General features: G+C 37.0%; 1 protein-coding gene across 1 annotated transcript in view; it reads left to right on the top strand.

The window, feature by feature from the left end:
* Csmd1 (CUB and Sushi multiple domains 1) overlaps positions 1–13,755 on the top strand; it is a 1,301,483-nt gene that overhangs the window by 507,241 nt on the left and 780,487 nt on the right. The window contains exon 4 of the mRNA XM_028882070.2: positions 11,225–11,432. Within this exon, the coding sequence (XP_028737903.2) occupies positions 11,225–11,432 (208 nt within the window). The remainder of the gene's footprint in view (positions 1–11,224; positions 11,433–13,755) is intronic.

The following is a 13,755-nucleotide window of genomic DNA, read 5'->3' as shown; positions in this document are numbered from 1 at the left end:
GTGGCTTCCTCTCAGTATCCTGGGTGTGTCACTTATGGAACTGGCAGATCTCTGATTCTAGAGATTTCTCCTTCATTGTCAATTATTGTGGTATGTTTGTTTTGTTGTTTGTTTGTTTGTTTCAGGACCTTTTTAATTTTACACATTCCAAAATGTGATCCCTGTTAAGTATTTTTGGAGCCATTACTGTCCTATCCAGAAAGCCACTGTATATCCCTGGACCTTAATATGTTAGTCCTGTGATTTCCTCTAGTAATGTTAAAATTACATTGAGATATTTGAGCCATTTTGAATTAATTTTTAACACCGTGAATAGAACTTAATTTCTGTTTTCTACTTGTGAGTGTGTAGTTTTCCCAGTGCCACTTGTTAAAGAGACTATCCCTCCTCCCTAGGGAATCTGATGACTTTGTGGAAAATTATGGCTGTATCTCTGTGGGCTCACTTCTGGGTCCTCTATTCCATTCCATTATCTCTGAGCCATTTTGATCACTATCACCCTGAAGAATAAATTAAATCAGCCCTTGCAATGCCTCCAGGATTGATCTTTTAGTCAGGATTACTCTGACTATTGGGGGATGTTTGTGTTTCCATGTGGATATTAAGATGCTTTCAAATAGTCCTGTGAGGGAAGTAATTGCAGTTTTGTTTGTGATCCCATTTAGTATATAAAACACTTTCAATAATACATTAATTTTAAAATATTGGTTCTACTCCATCCATGAGATGGGAGGGTTATTTTTTTTCTATCTTCTAGTGTCTTCTAATTTCTTTCTTTGGTGCATTATGCTTTCCATTGTATAAATCTTTAATATTACTAGTTAAGCTTATGCCTGGAATTTATTTTTTTCTTTATTCAATGACTTGTGTATTTGTTTATCTGTGGTCTATTTTTAATGGTGTTGTTTCCCTGAATTTCTTTTTCATGTACTTGTTATTGCCGTATTGAATTCTGTGTGCTGGTTTTGTTTTATGCTACTTCACTGGGGATGGATGCTCATTGTGTTTAAAAGTTTTAGGTGAAGACTTCAGGATTTTGTAAGAATAGGAACATATACAAATCTAAAAAAAAGACTAATCTTACTTTTTGTGTTTCCTGCTTGTATCTCTTTTCTATTCCTTCTTGATGAAGATAATACTTTAAGTAGGATAATGAACATGAATAATGCATTAAACTAGACTGGTGCTGTCATTAGTTTGGGAGGCAATGTGTTCCATTTTTCTCTTTCACTGTGATGCTGATACGTACATAATACATACATACATACATACATACATATACGTGTGTGATATTGAAATATAATCTTTCTGTTATATATATGTATATATGTATTATATATGTGATATTGAAATATAATCTTTCTGTTTCTAGTTTCTTTAGGGATTTTATCATGCAGGGATGCTGAAATTGATCAAAGACTTCTCACCTCTTGAAATGGCTGTGTACTTTCTGTCTATGACTCTTTTAATGCATTGTTTTATATTTGTTTATTTATTAGTATAAGTTGATTCATCCTTACATTCCTGGTATGAAGCCAATTTTGATTGATTGATTAGTTGATTTATTGAGACAGAGTCTCTCTAAATGACCCAGGCTGGCCTTGAACTCATACTAATACCTACTCCTATTTCTAAATTTCTGGTTTAAGCCATCATAACTGACTTGAGAAACTTCTCTGATATCTGTGAATTACTGAAAAAGAAAAACAAAGCAAAGTCATTATGGAGATAACAAATGTAGGATATATAAGATAAAAAATGTTCTGTATATAAGTCAGAACATTCCAGAGTAATTAAACCAATAGGATAAATGTAAACATAGAGATTGAAAGAGACATGTATGCATGTCTTAGAGGTGACTCACGTGGCAGACAGGGCTTATTATATTTCTGAGCCAGAGAATACCCACAGTCAACAAGGACAGTCAAGTCTCATGATAAAGAATTTGTAATGATGAACCCAATGTCTGATGTGTCAGCATTGTGTCTAAAACTCAACAAAGATGAGGTTAAGGCCAGTTCTGACTTGCTAGTTTTTATAAATTTCCTCTACACTCAACTTCTCTGGCATAAGTAAAAGAAGGAAATTTCATTTGGTGATTGCTTGTCTGTTTTGTTTGGAAGCATGATCTGTAAATGGCCAAAACAGATCATTGGTAGGAATGTTCTGCTTATTCAATGAAGGACTATCCTCATTTCTGTTTGTTTAAATATGTGTATTTAAGATAAATATGCACACAAATGTGCCAAAACATAATGTCACTGCTAAAAACAGTTTTAGGGAGTGCAGAACAGAGTAGCTGTTTTGGTATTTTCAGATGTGACTTACTTGATCCATTTAAAGAGAGTGTAGACCCTTAGATGCTTTTGTTTCTCAGAGAGAAAAATACCATCAAATAAAGACCAGAAATGTTATCATGGTGCCTTGATCAAATATGATAAATAATGCATACCTGTAATTGTTCATTTTTTTCTCTTTGAGTGATTGCCAAATAAATACCCAGAGACTTGTTCTTACTTATTAATACCTGTTCTTAGCATGGCTTATTTCTAGCCAGCTTTTCCAACTTAAATTATCCTGTTCTCTTTAACTATGTTTTGCCTCTGGGCTTTTTTTTTAACCTTTTTTACCTTTATTTATTTTATATATCTTTCTTTTCTTCTTACTCGTGGCTAACTATGTGATTGGATGGCTGGCCCCTGGTGACTTCCTCTCCTCATTTTCTTTCTCCTCCTTTTTCTCACTAGATTTCTCTTCCTGTTTATTCTCTCTGCCTACCAGCCCCATCTATTTCTCTCTTGCCTAACTATGGCCATACAATTCTTTATTAGATCAATCAGGTGGTTTAGGCAGGCAAAGTAACACAGATCGACAGAGTTAAACAAATTCAACATAAAAGAATGAAATACATCTTTGCATCCTTAAACAAATATTCCCCAGCATAAATGAATGTAATGCCTCTTATACTAATATTCTACAATGCATGCCCAGCTTCAATTAAAATAGTTTATAGTAAAGATACCTTTAATTTATAAACCTTGTACCAAGTGGCTATGGTGACATGTATCACTTGCCAATGATGTATGAACGATCAATCAAGACATCTAACTGCAGATGTTCCACTAACAAAGATGAAAGGGCAAAGAGAACTGAGACAGTGGAGCAGGAGAAGAACATGGCAGACCTGCCCTGCATCATGGAGCCCATACACCCTGTGATGCTCTGAAAACAGCTGTGCCTGGTCATTTGAATTACAAAGTCCTGTTGTAAAATGCACCAGAAGTGATCTGCCTGTCAGAAGTGGTTATTCCAGAGGAAGACTGCATGGGCACACTTCATCACAAAAGCTTAGCTTTAAATAAGACTATGACTTTTGACAATTTCATTTTATGCACGTTTTGCATAGTGAACAATATATGCCAATATAATTCTTACTGAAATTGGAGAAAATGTATGGAAAGGAGTATGGGAACCATCTCTCAATATAAAATTATACTAAATCTTGTCTCCAAGATTAACACATTGAGTCTGCTGCAGGACACATTGAGGCATACCATTCACTCTATTTCATTGCATATTGTTTTGTGGGGCTGAGGAAAGGGTTCAGTAAAGTGTAAGAAGATGAATTTTATTGCAGAATCCACACGACAAGCCAGGTAATGAAACATTATAATCCCAGTCCTGGGGGAGATGGTGACTGGCAGATCTCTCAGGCTCACAGGCCAGAAACCTAGATGGCTATGGGAATACCAACCAGTGAGAGGAATTGTCTCAAAAATCAGAGTGGATACCACCTGAAGAATGACTTGAACTTCATCTCTGAACTCCAGGTGCATGTGAGAATAGGAACACACACAGAGAAAATATAATCTTACAACAAGTTTAGATGATAATAAAAAATGCTCATTGCAGTTATTTTCAGTTTTGTACATTTCTTTTTCACGTTTTTCAATTATTTTTTCTGGGTGCAGACCATGCTATGTCTCAAACAAGCCATGAAGCCCCATGTGTCTGATCACAGAATAAATACATGCCCAAACATATTCTATTCATCATGACCTACAGTGATATGGAGCATTTAATAGAAGGAACTTTACCCTTAAGATTAAATATCACCTCACCTAATTAATGTAACTTGAATGGGTAATTTCCTGGAGAGCCTCAGGTCCCATATCAGGTACACTGGATGGATTTTCTCTCCATCCTCCAAGAAGGACTAGGCCCATGGCATGCTCTAGTTCCACACTTGCCTTATTGCTGGTGTTATAGTCACTGAAAAGTGAGAGAAGAAAGTACAGGAGGCAGTGGACTCCAGTCTCAGAATATCTTGAGTACCTACCCTTGTTTATCACAAACAACCCAGGTACCAGGGACAGATTCTGCTCTGGATATCACAGTTAGTGATCTCCCTCCACACAATTTAAACAATGAGTATTCACAGTATTCATATCTCTCCAGCTCCTCTCCAACTATTTTTAACCACATGGCAGTAAGAATGACTTTCTTTCAGACCCGAGTCTGATGTATCTTCCAGTATTGCTCTGGATGACAACAGCATAGAGGAAATACAGGGAATGATTCAAATTCCCAGGTAATCTTCAAGTGAACATGAGAGGTGAGGACATGGAGGGCTGAAGGCAGGAAGTGCATCAGTGCTAGGATCAAAGTATACTGGGGCCTAGGGGTCAGTAACTTATGTTCAGATACTTGAGTGAATGATCTTGGGATATGGAACTGGGAACTGAAAGCATGTGATGTGGTAAATAGAAGCTATGGAAAGTCATCACCTTTTGTAGAAAGGGAGGGAAAAGTGATGATGATAGTGAATGAATGATCTGGGGCCAAGAAGTTAAAAGATGAATGAATGAACCAGGAGGGTTCATTGTTCAAAAGATTACCTGGATTAACACTGGAATATGCATTGAGATAAATCTCTTGGATGCGGGATCTGGAAAATACAGAAGTGAGCTAGTAGTTTAAGTATTCCAGAAATAATAATGACACGTGTGGAACTTTCTAGATACTCAAAAGAAAATAACTATTGTATTCTAGTGACAGGAGATCCAGAGCTGTGGATCTATAGAGGAAAGATGAAAGTGATCTAGAAATGCTAGTGTCAACCACAGAGGTGGATATGTCTCCTTACAGGTTGGTAGTAGACAGCCTTGATAGGGCTTCAACTTGTGCCATCCAAAGATGACATCATCTTCCACTCTGAAGATGGGCAGCTTTTTTCAGAAGTTACTAGCATGTGGAATCTCCAATTATCATTTGAGTTTACAGTTGCACATTTTAGTCCATCACCAAGGGAAAGCTAGACAGGTACTCAAGGCAGGAACCGATTTTCAAGAGCTGATGAAGAATCCATGGAGAAGTGCTGCTTACTGGCTTGTTCCTAGTGGCTTACCCAGCCTGCTTTTCTCCTAGCACCCAGAACCACCAGCCCAGAGGTGACACCACCCACAGTGAGCTGGACCCACCCACAACACTCACTAATCAAGCAAATACTCTACAGAGTTGCATCCTATGGTGGCATTTTTTTCTATTAATATTCTTTCTTCCCAAGTGACCCTAGCTTGAGTTAAGTAGACATGAAAACCAGTCAGCACAAGGCTCAACACATTGTAAGGAATCTTGGTAATGTGACCACCTTTACTGAGACAAATAGAAGAAACCTCCATTCACAAAGAGCAGTTAGAATTTGCCTAACCATGAATGCATGCATCAGCATTATTATTCATTTTCTCCTGACAATAAGCCACGGATGGATACAGGGTGCTCTCATTGCATAGTAAACCAAAGTGGAGCACTGAGAAAGTAACAAACACCCCCAAACAGCCACCAATAAGTAGTACAACTTAGTTCAAGACTAGGCAATCTGACTTCAAGTTTTGTGGAGCCATAGTTTTTAAGAATTTCATATATGAGTATTATATTCATATCTTTTCCACCATCTCCTCCTCCAACTCATCCCAGGTACCCCCACTCACTCCCAAGTTCATAAATGTTCTTTAATCATTATTGTTATTATTGCACATATGCATACATATTTTAATCAACCAACTACTGAGCCCATTCAATTTATGCTGCTATTTTATGTGTTTAGAGCCTATTTAGGATTGGATAACCTCTTGGGGGACTTATCACTGAAGAAAGCAGATCCTCTCAGCATTGATTGACTGTAGCTCTTCATGTAAGGAGTAGAGTCTCATGAAATTTACACTATGTGCTTTGCATGGCAACTGGTGATGTCATTATGCAGGTCTTGTTTAGGCACACATATTCTTGCAGCTTCTCTGTTATGTCTAGAAGACACCACCCAGTAGCAGGCATCCTTTATATTTTAAGTAGGAGAGAGACAGTGCAGTCCCTTGCAAATATTTAATTTTTTAAAGTTAACAATGACATAGGATGTCCTGGACTGGTTTCAGGAATCACAGACCCTTGGTACACACATGCAATGACAGTAAAATGTGGTTGTATTCAAACTTATTTTAATGACTCATTAAAGAGTTCTTTATAACATGGCAAATTTAGGCTTCTAAATCATGTTCTGTTTGATGCTTTAAACTGTATGTGTAAAATAGATTTTAGCTAGACATGCATACCTATCAAGGGACATTTTAAATTGAGAACAAGACTTTTCAGAAGGTCAAAACTCCCAGAGGGAAAATAAAAATCTGTGTCCTTTGTTGACACCCAGAGTCATTTCCCACGCACAGAAAACAATAGAGTTGAGCTCATCTCTCATTAAAAATATTGCCTTCTGCCTGGATTAACTCAGACACATTCAGACTTACTTTATGTGGTCAACCTTTTTTTAAAATGAAAGATCTTCCAAGAACTCAACATAGATTTAAAAAGTTATTTCCCCAGTAGAAATCTTGTGTGGTAGCCATGCCCACACCCATGACTCTGCTGTCACATTTCCACATGGGAATCTTATGGTGACCGTTTCTAAAAAACTGAATTAAGTAATTGATGTCCATGCTCTTCATTCATTTATGAAGTATGTGTTGTATAATAAATTTCATAGTAAAATATTATCCCAGAAACTTTGATGCTATGTTGCTCTTTTTTGTAAGAAAGGAAGGGATGGGGTTTTAATAAGAATTATTTAATTAGATTCCCATATTTTCTACATTCTAAGTATAAATTCCTATAAATATAACAAAATTATTAATAAAGCCTTAAATTGTTGATGGTGTTTTTATTGTTTATTAGTATTTAAGGGACAAAAGAAACTTCTGATATATTAACATATATCTAAATATTGGCGACAATGATTTAACTTTGTAAAATAATCATCCTTAATGTGTAGTACCTCACTAATAATAATAATACATCAAATGTTTACTAAAACATAGCATATTTCAATATAGAGCAGTGTTTTCTGTTACAGGCCCAGACAATTTTTGAGAACACGTTGGCTAAGAGACACATCTCTACCTGAATTATCATTGTTAAAGAATTTAACTTTTTTCTACCACACATGCATTTCTCAGGGCTAGAGATGAGTTAGTGAGGACTATACACCACAGGACTCTGATAACTGTGCTGATCATTATGTCTTTCTAAAGCAAAAAAAAAAAAAAGATAATTTAGTTTAGAAAAATTGGATAGCTATATTTCTTTATTCAGTTCTTTTACTTACAGTTTTTATTTATTTTTTTACAGAAAACAATTGTGTGAAATAGATCAAACTGAGACAGTTTTCAAATAATATTGCATTTTCTCAAATCAAATTGCTTTACATAAACAGATCATTGGGAAAGTCTATGAATATTACCCCTGTTTTAATAACTATAAATAAGTCAAACATCCCCTAACTAATAGCTCTTCTTGACTCAAAGTTACTAAACCATTTTAATAGGGTATTATGTCTTATAACTGGAAGTCTATGTCTGCAAACAGAACTGGTGAGGGCATGAATTAAACTTACAGAACCCTTGTGAATGCTGCTGGAAATATCACTTATTACAACTGAGACCTGTCACAACCATTATTTATCAGAACCTTGGGTGACAGCGAACTTCTTACAAGCACAAGACAGTCATTTACAACAAATATACCCATGGCCCCAAATGCCAGTGGTGCTGAGATTTAAAACCTAAAGTTTTTAAAATCTCTACTTCATCTGTGCTGTTTTAGAATTTAATTTACTTCTTTATCAGGCATGTTCAAAAAAAAAAAACAAAAAACAATTATATGTGTAGCTTGGGAACCATGTGGAGTCTTGACTGCTTCTGCATTCAGTTGCAACCAATCCAGAAGTGTTCACTGTGATTTCACTGGCTGGTTGTTCTCAGCTGCTTTCCTATGACTCAGGCAGAAATCAGTGAATGGAGACGTGGAGCTGTCCTTGGTGCTGAACGATTAGTAGCAGCTCATGGCCCTGGATCTTATAGAATGACAGAGAATAACATTACAGCATCCTAACACACCTGTGTCAGAGGAGACTTAGAAGAGTGACTGTCAAGCCTGATAGATTTTTAAAACATAGGAATATTCTTGGGCTCTGAAAACAATCCAGGAAATGTGGACCATGACATATTCCATGAAAATTAGTTGGGAGTTACTACTAATTTCTTTTCATGCTTCATTTAATGGAAATGAAATATTGTGACATCCTCATTTATACATGTAGATTGAAAAAAAGAAACATGAACTATTGCTTTGTTACATCTGTTTTGCTCATAAATTTAAGGTAAAATAGATTGCCAATTCTAATTAGAACAAAATCTTACAAATATCATTCCCAATATTTATTTATTGATCTTGGAGATTATTTTTATAATTAAACAAATACTTGACTGCACTGTTAAATTTAAATTCACCAAATGCTCATATCACAGTGAGAACACATATTTCAAAAGCAGGTGTCTTATGCTTTGTATTTTTTGCAATAAACTCTTTAAATTGATTAATTTTAACATTAATTGTGGATCGTCTTATTCTGTTTTACAACTTCTTAACATTTCATAGTTGATAGATTTTTTTTTCTTTATTCCAGCAATCAGAACTCCATCCTCTGGCAAATGTGATAAGGGAATAATAGAAAACTTTTCTCATAAACACTTATGTCAGTGGGTTTGTGTCAAATTCTCAAAATAGTTATGAATCAGATTACTAGAGTTCTGCAATTCACCAGATTAAGTGCTATTACAGACTGGTAGCACAATTTGAAATTGGCTAAAGCTACATGGTACATTTGGGGTCAATTCAGAGTACATATTGCCACCCTGTCTCAAAAGAATAAAACACAATAAAATGGTTATAATAGACTTGAATGTGTTTAGCCTAAGATTAGTCAAATTATAAGTGATTTTAAAATTTTCTCTTCATTTTGAAATATCTAGCTTGTAAAAGTCAATCACAAGTACAGATTCAGAAAATGATGCATGTTTTCATCTCTGTCAACTTCTTTCATATTTTCTTCCTCTGCTTATTTTTTTATCTTTTGTCTTGCTTATAGCATTTTTCTTCATCCCTGTGGCCATAAAACCATGCCTCTTTTCTGCACACTGAATGAGTGAAGGCCACAATGATTGCCTTCTTGTCCCGTATCCCAAGGGCTTCTGTGCTTTGACATTCAGTGGTATTCTAAGAACAAATAGCTCACTCAAGTTTGAGTTCTTAGACATGGCAAACATATAGTAGGCACACAGGGACTTTAGAAGTTACTACTCTTTTCACACATGAAAAGAAGAAGCATGATTGAAATTTGAGGTCATTTCAGAGGGTAACACGCTACCAGTTGTCGCCACAACAGCTCTCATCGGATGTTAAAATAATAAAATGTTCTTATCACAGTGTGTGCACACAGCTCTGGAGTCATCACTCAACACCAGCTCCACTCTGAACATGGTTAATGCTTTTAACAGTGGGGGATCATACATGAGGGCTGCAGGTGGATGCTGGGCCCCTGTAGAGCTTCAGCAGACAAGCATACCATATGCATGGCACTGCAATTTCTTCCCACACAGCTTGCATATCACCTCTGGTTACTGAGGTCTTTACCTGAAGAGTCCATTAAAGTTTATTCTGAAGATTTTCAGTTTAACTTCTGCTGGACTCTTTTTAAATATGCCCACTTCAGAGTTTCCTGTCATAAAATTGTGGCTTGTAGATCACCATAAGGAATGTTAGGATCTATAGCAGGGTCCTTGCTGTTGTTCCCTTTGAGGGTGGGGGCCAAGTAGGCACAGAGTCAAACCACACAGACTCCGGGAGAATGTCGAAACAACAAGCTCAGTTTATTCAGGAAGAGGCATGCCTTATATACCCTCCACCCCACCCTGGGGGGAGGTCTTATGAATATGCATCAGCTGGTGTGACATGGCTGCCTCTCATTGGTCCAGGTCATCTTCAGATCATGTTTCATCTGCTGTTGCTAAGACCATCAGCAGACCCAGGCTGGCTCTCAGAAAGTATCTTTTTTACTTGTTTGGGCCTTCTGACCCTCAAGCCCATTAGGGATGAGTCATCCCACAAGGATCAATACCAGTAATTTTCCCTCTAAAACTCTGAGAGACCTGTTAACAATTAGAATGATGATGTAGATGTGCATCTCAAAAGTTGAATTTAAATGAACACATCTCAGTCCTTCAACTATGACCCTGGATTCTAGCTCCAGTAGTGAACAGTGTTTGGTGAACTTTAGTGTAATAAAACTAGTATTGCTATTTCTGCAGCTGGATTTGCATTCAAGTAATCCATTTTGGTAGCATACAGGTAAACCACAGAGAAGAATAAATTCTAAATATTAAGTAAAGTTATGTTGTTTGTTGATGATCATTTATTTGTATGATGTATTCATATATAAAAATGAAAGTTTTATAGTAATATTTACACATGTCAACATACTGTGCAGTTCCATACACAGTAAATAGGAAATATAAAGTTCTGTCTTGCATTACCCTATGAAGAGTTTAGTTGCATTTAAGTGCATATTTAGGTATTTATTTATATGTTAAATCTACTTTATTGTCAGTTTTATTCATTTTCCCACTATGACATTGGGTTGATAATGGAATTTAACTTTTAGCTTTTTGTACACCAAATGTGAAGATAATTAATTACCTAAAAAATGACCTTTTTAAATTATCTCCATTCAAAATTCAGAAAGTATTTGTCTCTGGTCAATAGGAGCATTTGTGAACATGCTCATGTGTGACAGGTTTCTGATAATTGAGTTGCTTTTTTTTTGTTTCTGCCCTTGCAGCTGAGGGAGCCTGCGGAGGAACCCTCCGGGGAACCAGCAGTTCCATATCCAGTCCTCACTTCCCCTCAGAGTATGACAACAACGCTGACTGCACATGGACCATCCTGGCTGAGCCTGGGGATACCATTGCTCTTGTTTTTACGGACTTCCAGCTGGAGGAGGGATATGACTTTTTAGAGATCAGCGGAACAGAAGCACCATCCATATGGTGAGTTTGGAGAAGTCACCGTGACTTCTCAGGCATCTTTGCTTCTAAGAGAAAGAGAATCACTTGCTGTCCATGGATAGTTACTGGCCAACTTGAGCACAGTATTTTTCCCTTGGCACTTGGCTATAACTGGTTTCAGTGTCTGAGATGTCTCTATACTGGCATTTGAAGCTGGAGAAGATATATATTTGGATTTCCTCTCCTTCTCTCATGTTACAATCAAATTTACCCAGGAGGAGCTTAGGGAGACCCTGTGGCCTTGGCTTTCATCTAGAGTTGACTCCATTTGAGCAGATGTTGTTAAGCTTTGAGGTTTTTCATTTTCATTCTTCTTGCAAAGTGGTGGTGAACTTGGCCATGGGAACACATGTTCCTGCCACTCTGTGAACAGGGTGACACAACAGCAGAAGCACCTGTGAGGACACACTTCAAACAGAGTGAGCATGGACTCTAGTCTGATGTGTGACCAAGACCGATCAATCGGAGGGCAGCTATTGAGTGTGTGCCAGAGATGAGTTTGAGGATTGCAGTTTGATCAGTTACAATTGTTTTGAGGTACAGAGCTGCTTGCAGCAGAGCCATTTTGTCTTTGTGAGTACAGTTTTAAAAATGGAAAATTAAAAGAACAGACATTAAAGGGATTGGTTCCTGCTTCATGTTTTTAAGATATTTGTTACTAGTTGGATTTCATTTTGCTTTAATTATTTAAATGATTCTAGGGCTTGAAAGTTGTTTCAGTTGCCTGGTTTGGGTCTTAAACCATGAATTAATTTGAGAATATGCATTCACAGGAAAGACTGGCCATGTGTGTGCAGACAGTGAAGGAAATGTTAAAGTATTTCCATGGGCTTCAATTGTGACTTCAGTTCAAAGTTGAAAGGATGATAATGCTAAACTTGAAAACTGCCGTTACTAGATCCTGTTTTACACTGATCCTTAACATTGCATTGAATCTTACTTTGTTTTATAATAACCAGAAGCTCCATGTTCACACAAATGGATAAGTACTTTCTTCTCTGGAGTCTTATTTCCCTTATGTTAACTATTATTCCAATTAGTAAGTAAAGATAAAAATAGAACTTCTTTCTAACACAGCCCTATGACTCCTGGGCATGCACCCAAAAGACTGCATTCTACTAGAGTAATTTTCACATCCATGTTTATTGTGGCTCTACCTGCAGTACAAAGGAAATGGAATCAACAAAGGAATGTCCATCAACATATATTGAGTGAATAAATAATGAATAATGGAATCGTGGTATATAAACACAGTGAAATTTTATTCATCTGTAAAGAAAAATGAAATCTGAAAAATGAAAAGACCTGGAAAAAATATAATAGAGTGACCCAGGTTTAGAAAGACAAATTCTGCATTTATGTGTGTGTGTGTGTGTGTGTGTGTGTGTGTGTGTGTATGTATGTGCTTATATTGGAATGAAGGCCTAGAGAAATGGATCATTAGTCAAGAGCACCAGTTGCTCTTGCAGAGGACCTGGGTTCATTTCCCAGCACACACGTGGTGGCTCACATCTATCTGTAACTCCAGTCTCAGGGGATGTGACACTCTCTTTTGGCCTCAATGTATACTAGGCAGATGTGACATCCATGCAGGCAAAATGCTCATATACATAAAACAATAAGATGAATACATATAATATGTATGTACGTGAGACTAGAAATGGGGGCATAATGGGAATAAAAGGTATTATAACATGTGATAGAAAGTAGAAAGAAGAACATGGGGGAGAGGATTACATGGAAAGTTTCAAGGGGACAGCTGGATGAAAGAATGGTGTGGGGATGAAACCAGACTAAGTAACAAAATTCCTTTGGGAAACCTGTTACCATGCACTGATTTAAACAAACTATACAGCCATTCTCATGAACTGTTTGATTTTGTTAAACTTGAAAAGACTTTGACATCAGCTGCTGTGGGATGTCTTTTTGTACACCATGAATACATGTTGCTCTGATTGATTGATAAATAAAGCTGTTTGGCCAATGGCAAGGCAGAAAAAAGTTAGGTGGTCCACTCAAACTGAAGAGAGAGGAAGAAAAAGGAAGAGGAGCAAGGGGGTCATATGTTTCTTTCTCCCCCCCCCCCATTTTATCCTGGCATGGTCCAGCACCAGATGGCCTGGGGATTGAACCCAAGTCCTCTAGAACATCAGGCAGTGCTCTTAACCACTGAATCATCTCTCTCCCCTTTTCTTCCTCTCTCTTCAGTTTGAGTGGATCGCCTAACCTTATTCTGCCTTGCCATTGGCCATACAGCTTTATTCACCAACCAATCTGAGTAACACATATTCATGGCATACAGAAA

The sequence above is a fragment of the Peromyscus leucopus genome, chromosome 17 (assembly GCF_004664715.2).
Source record: "Peromyscus leucopus breed LL Stock chromosome 17, UCI_PerLeu_2.1, whole genome shotgun sequence".
In the NCBI taxonomy this organism is placed as follows: domain Eukaryota; kingdom Metazoa; phylum Chordata; class Mammalia; order Rodentia; family Cricetidae; genus Peromyscus; species Peromyscus leucopus.
This window is presented reverse-complemented; position numbering and strand designations above follow the sequence as displayed.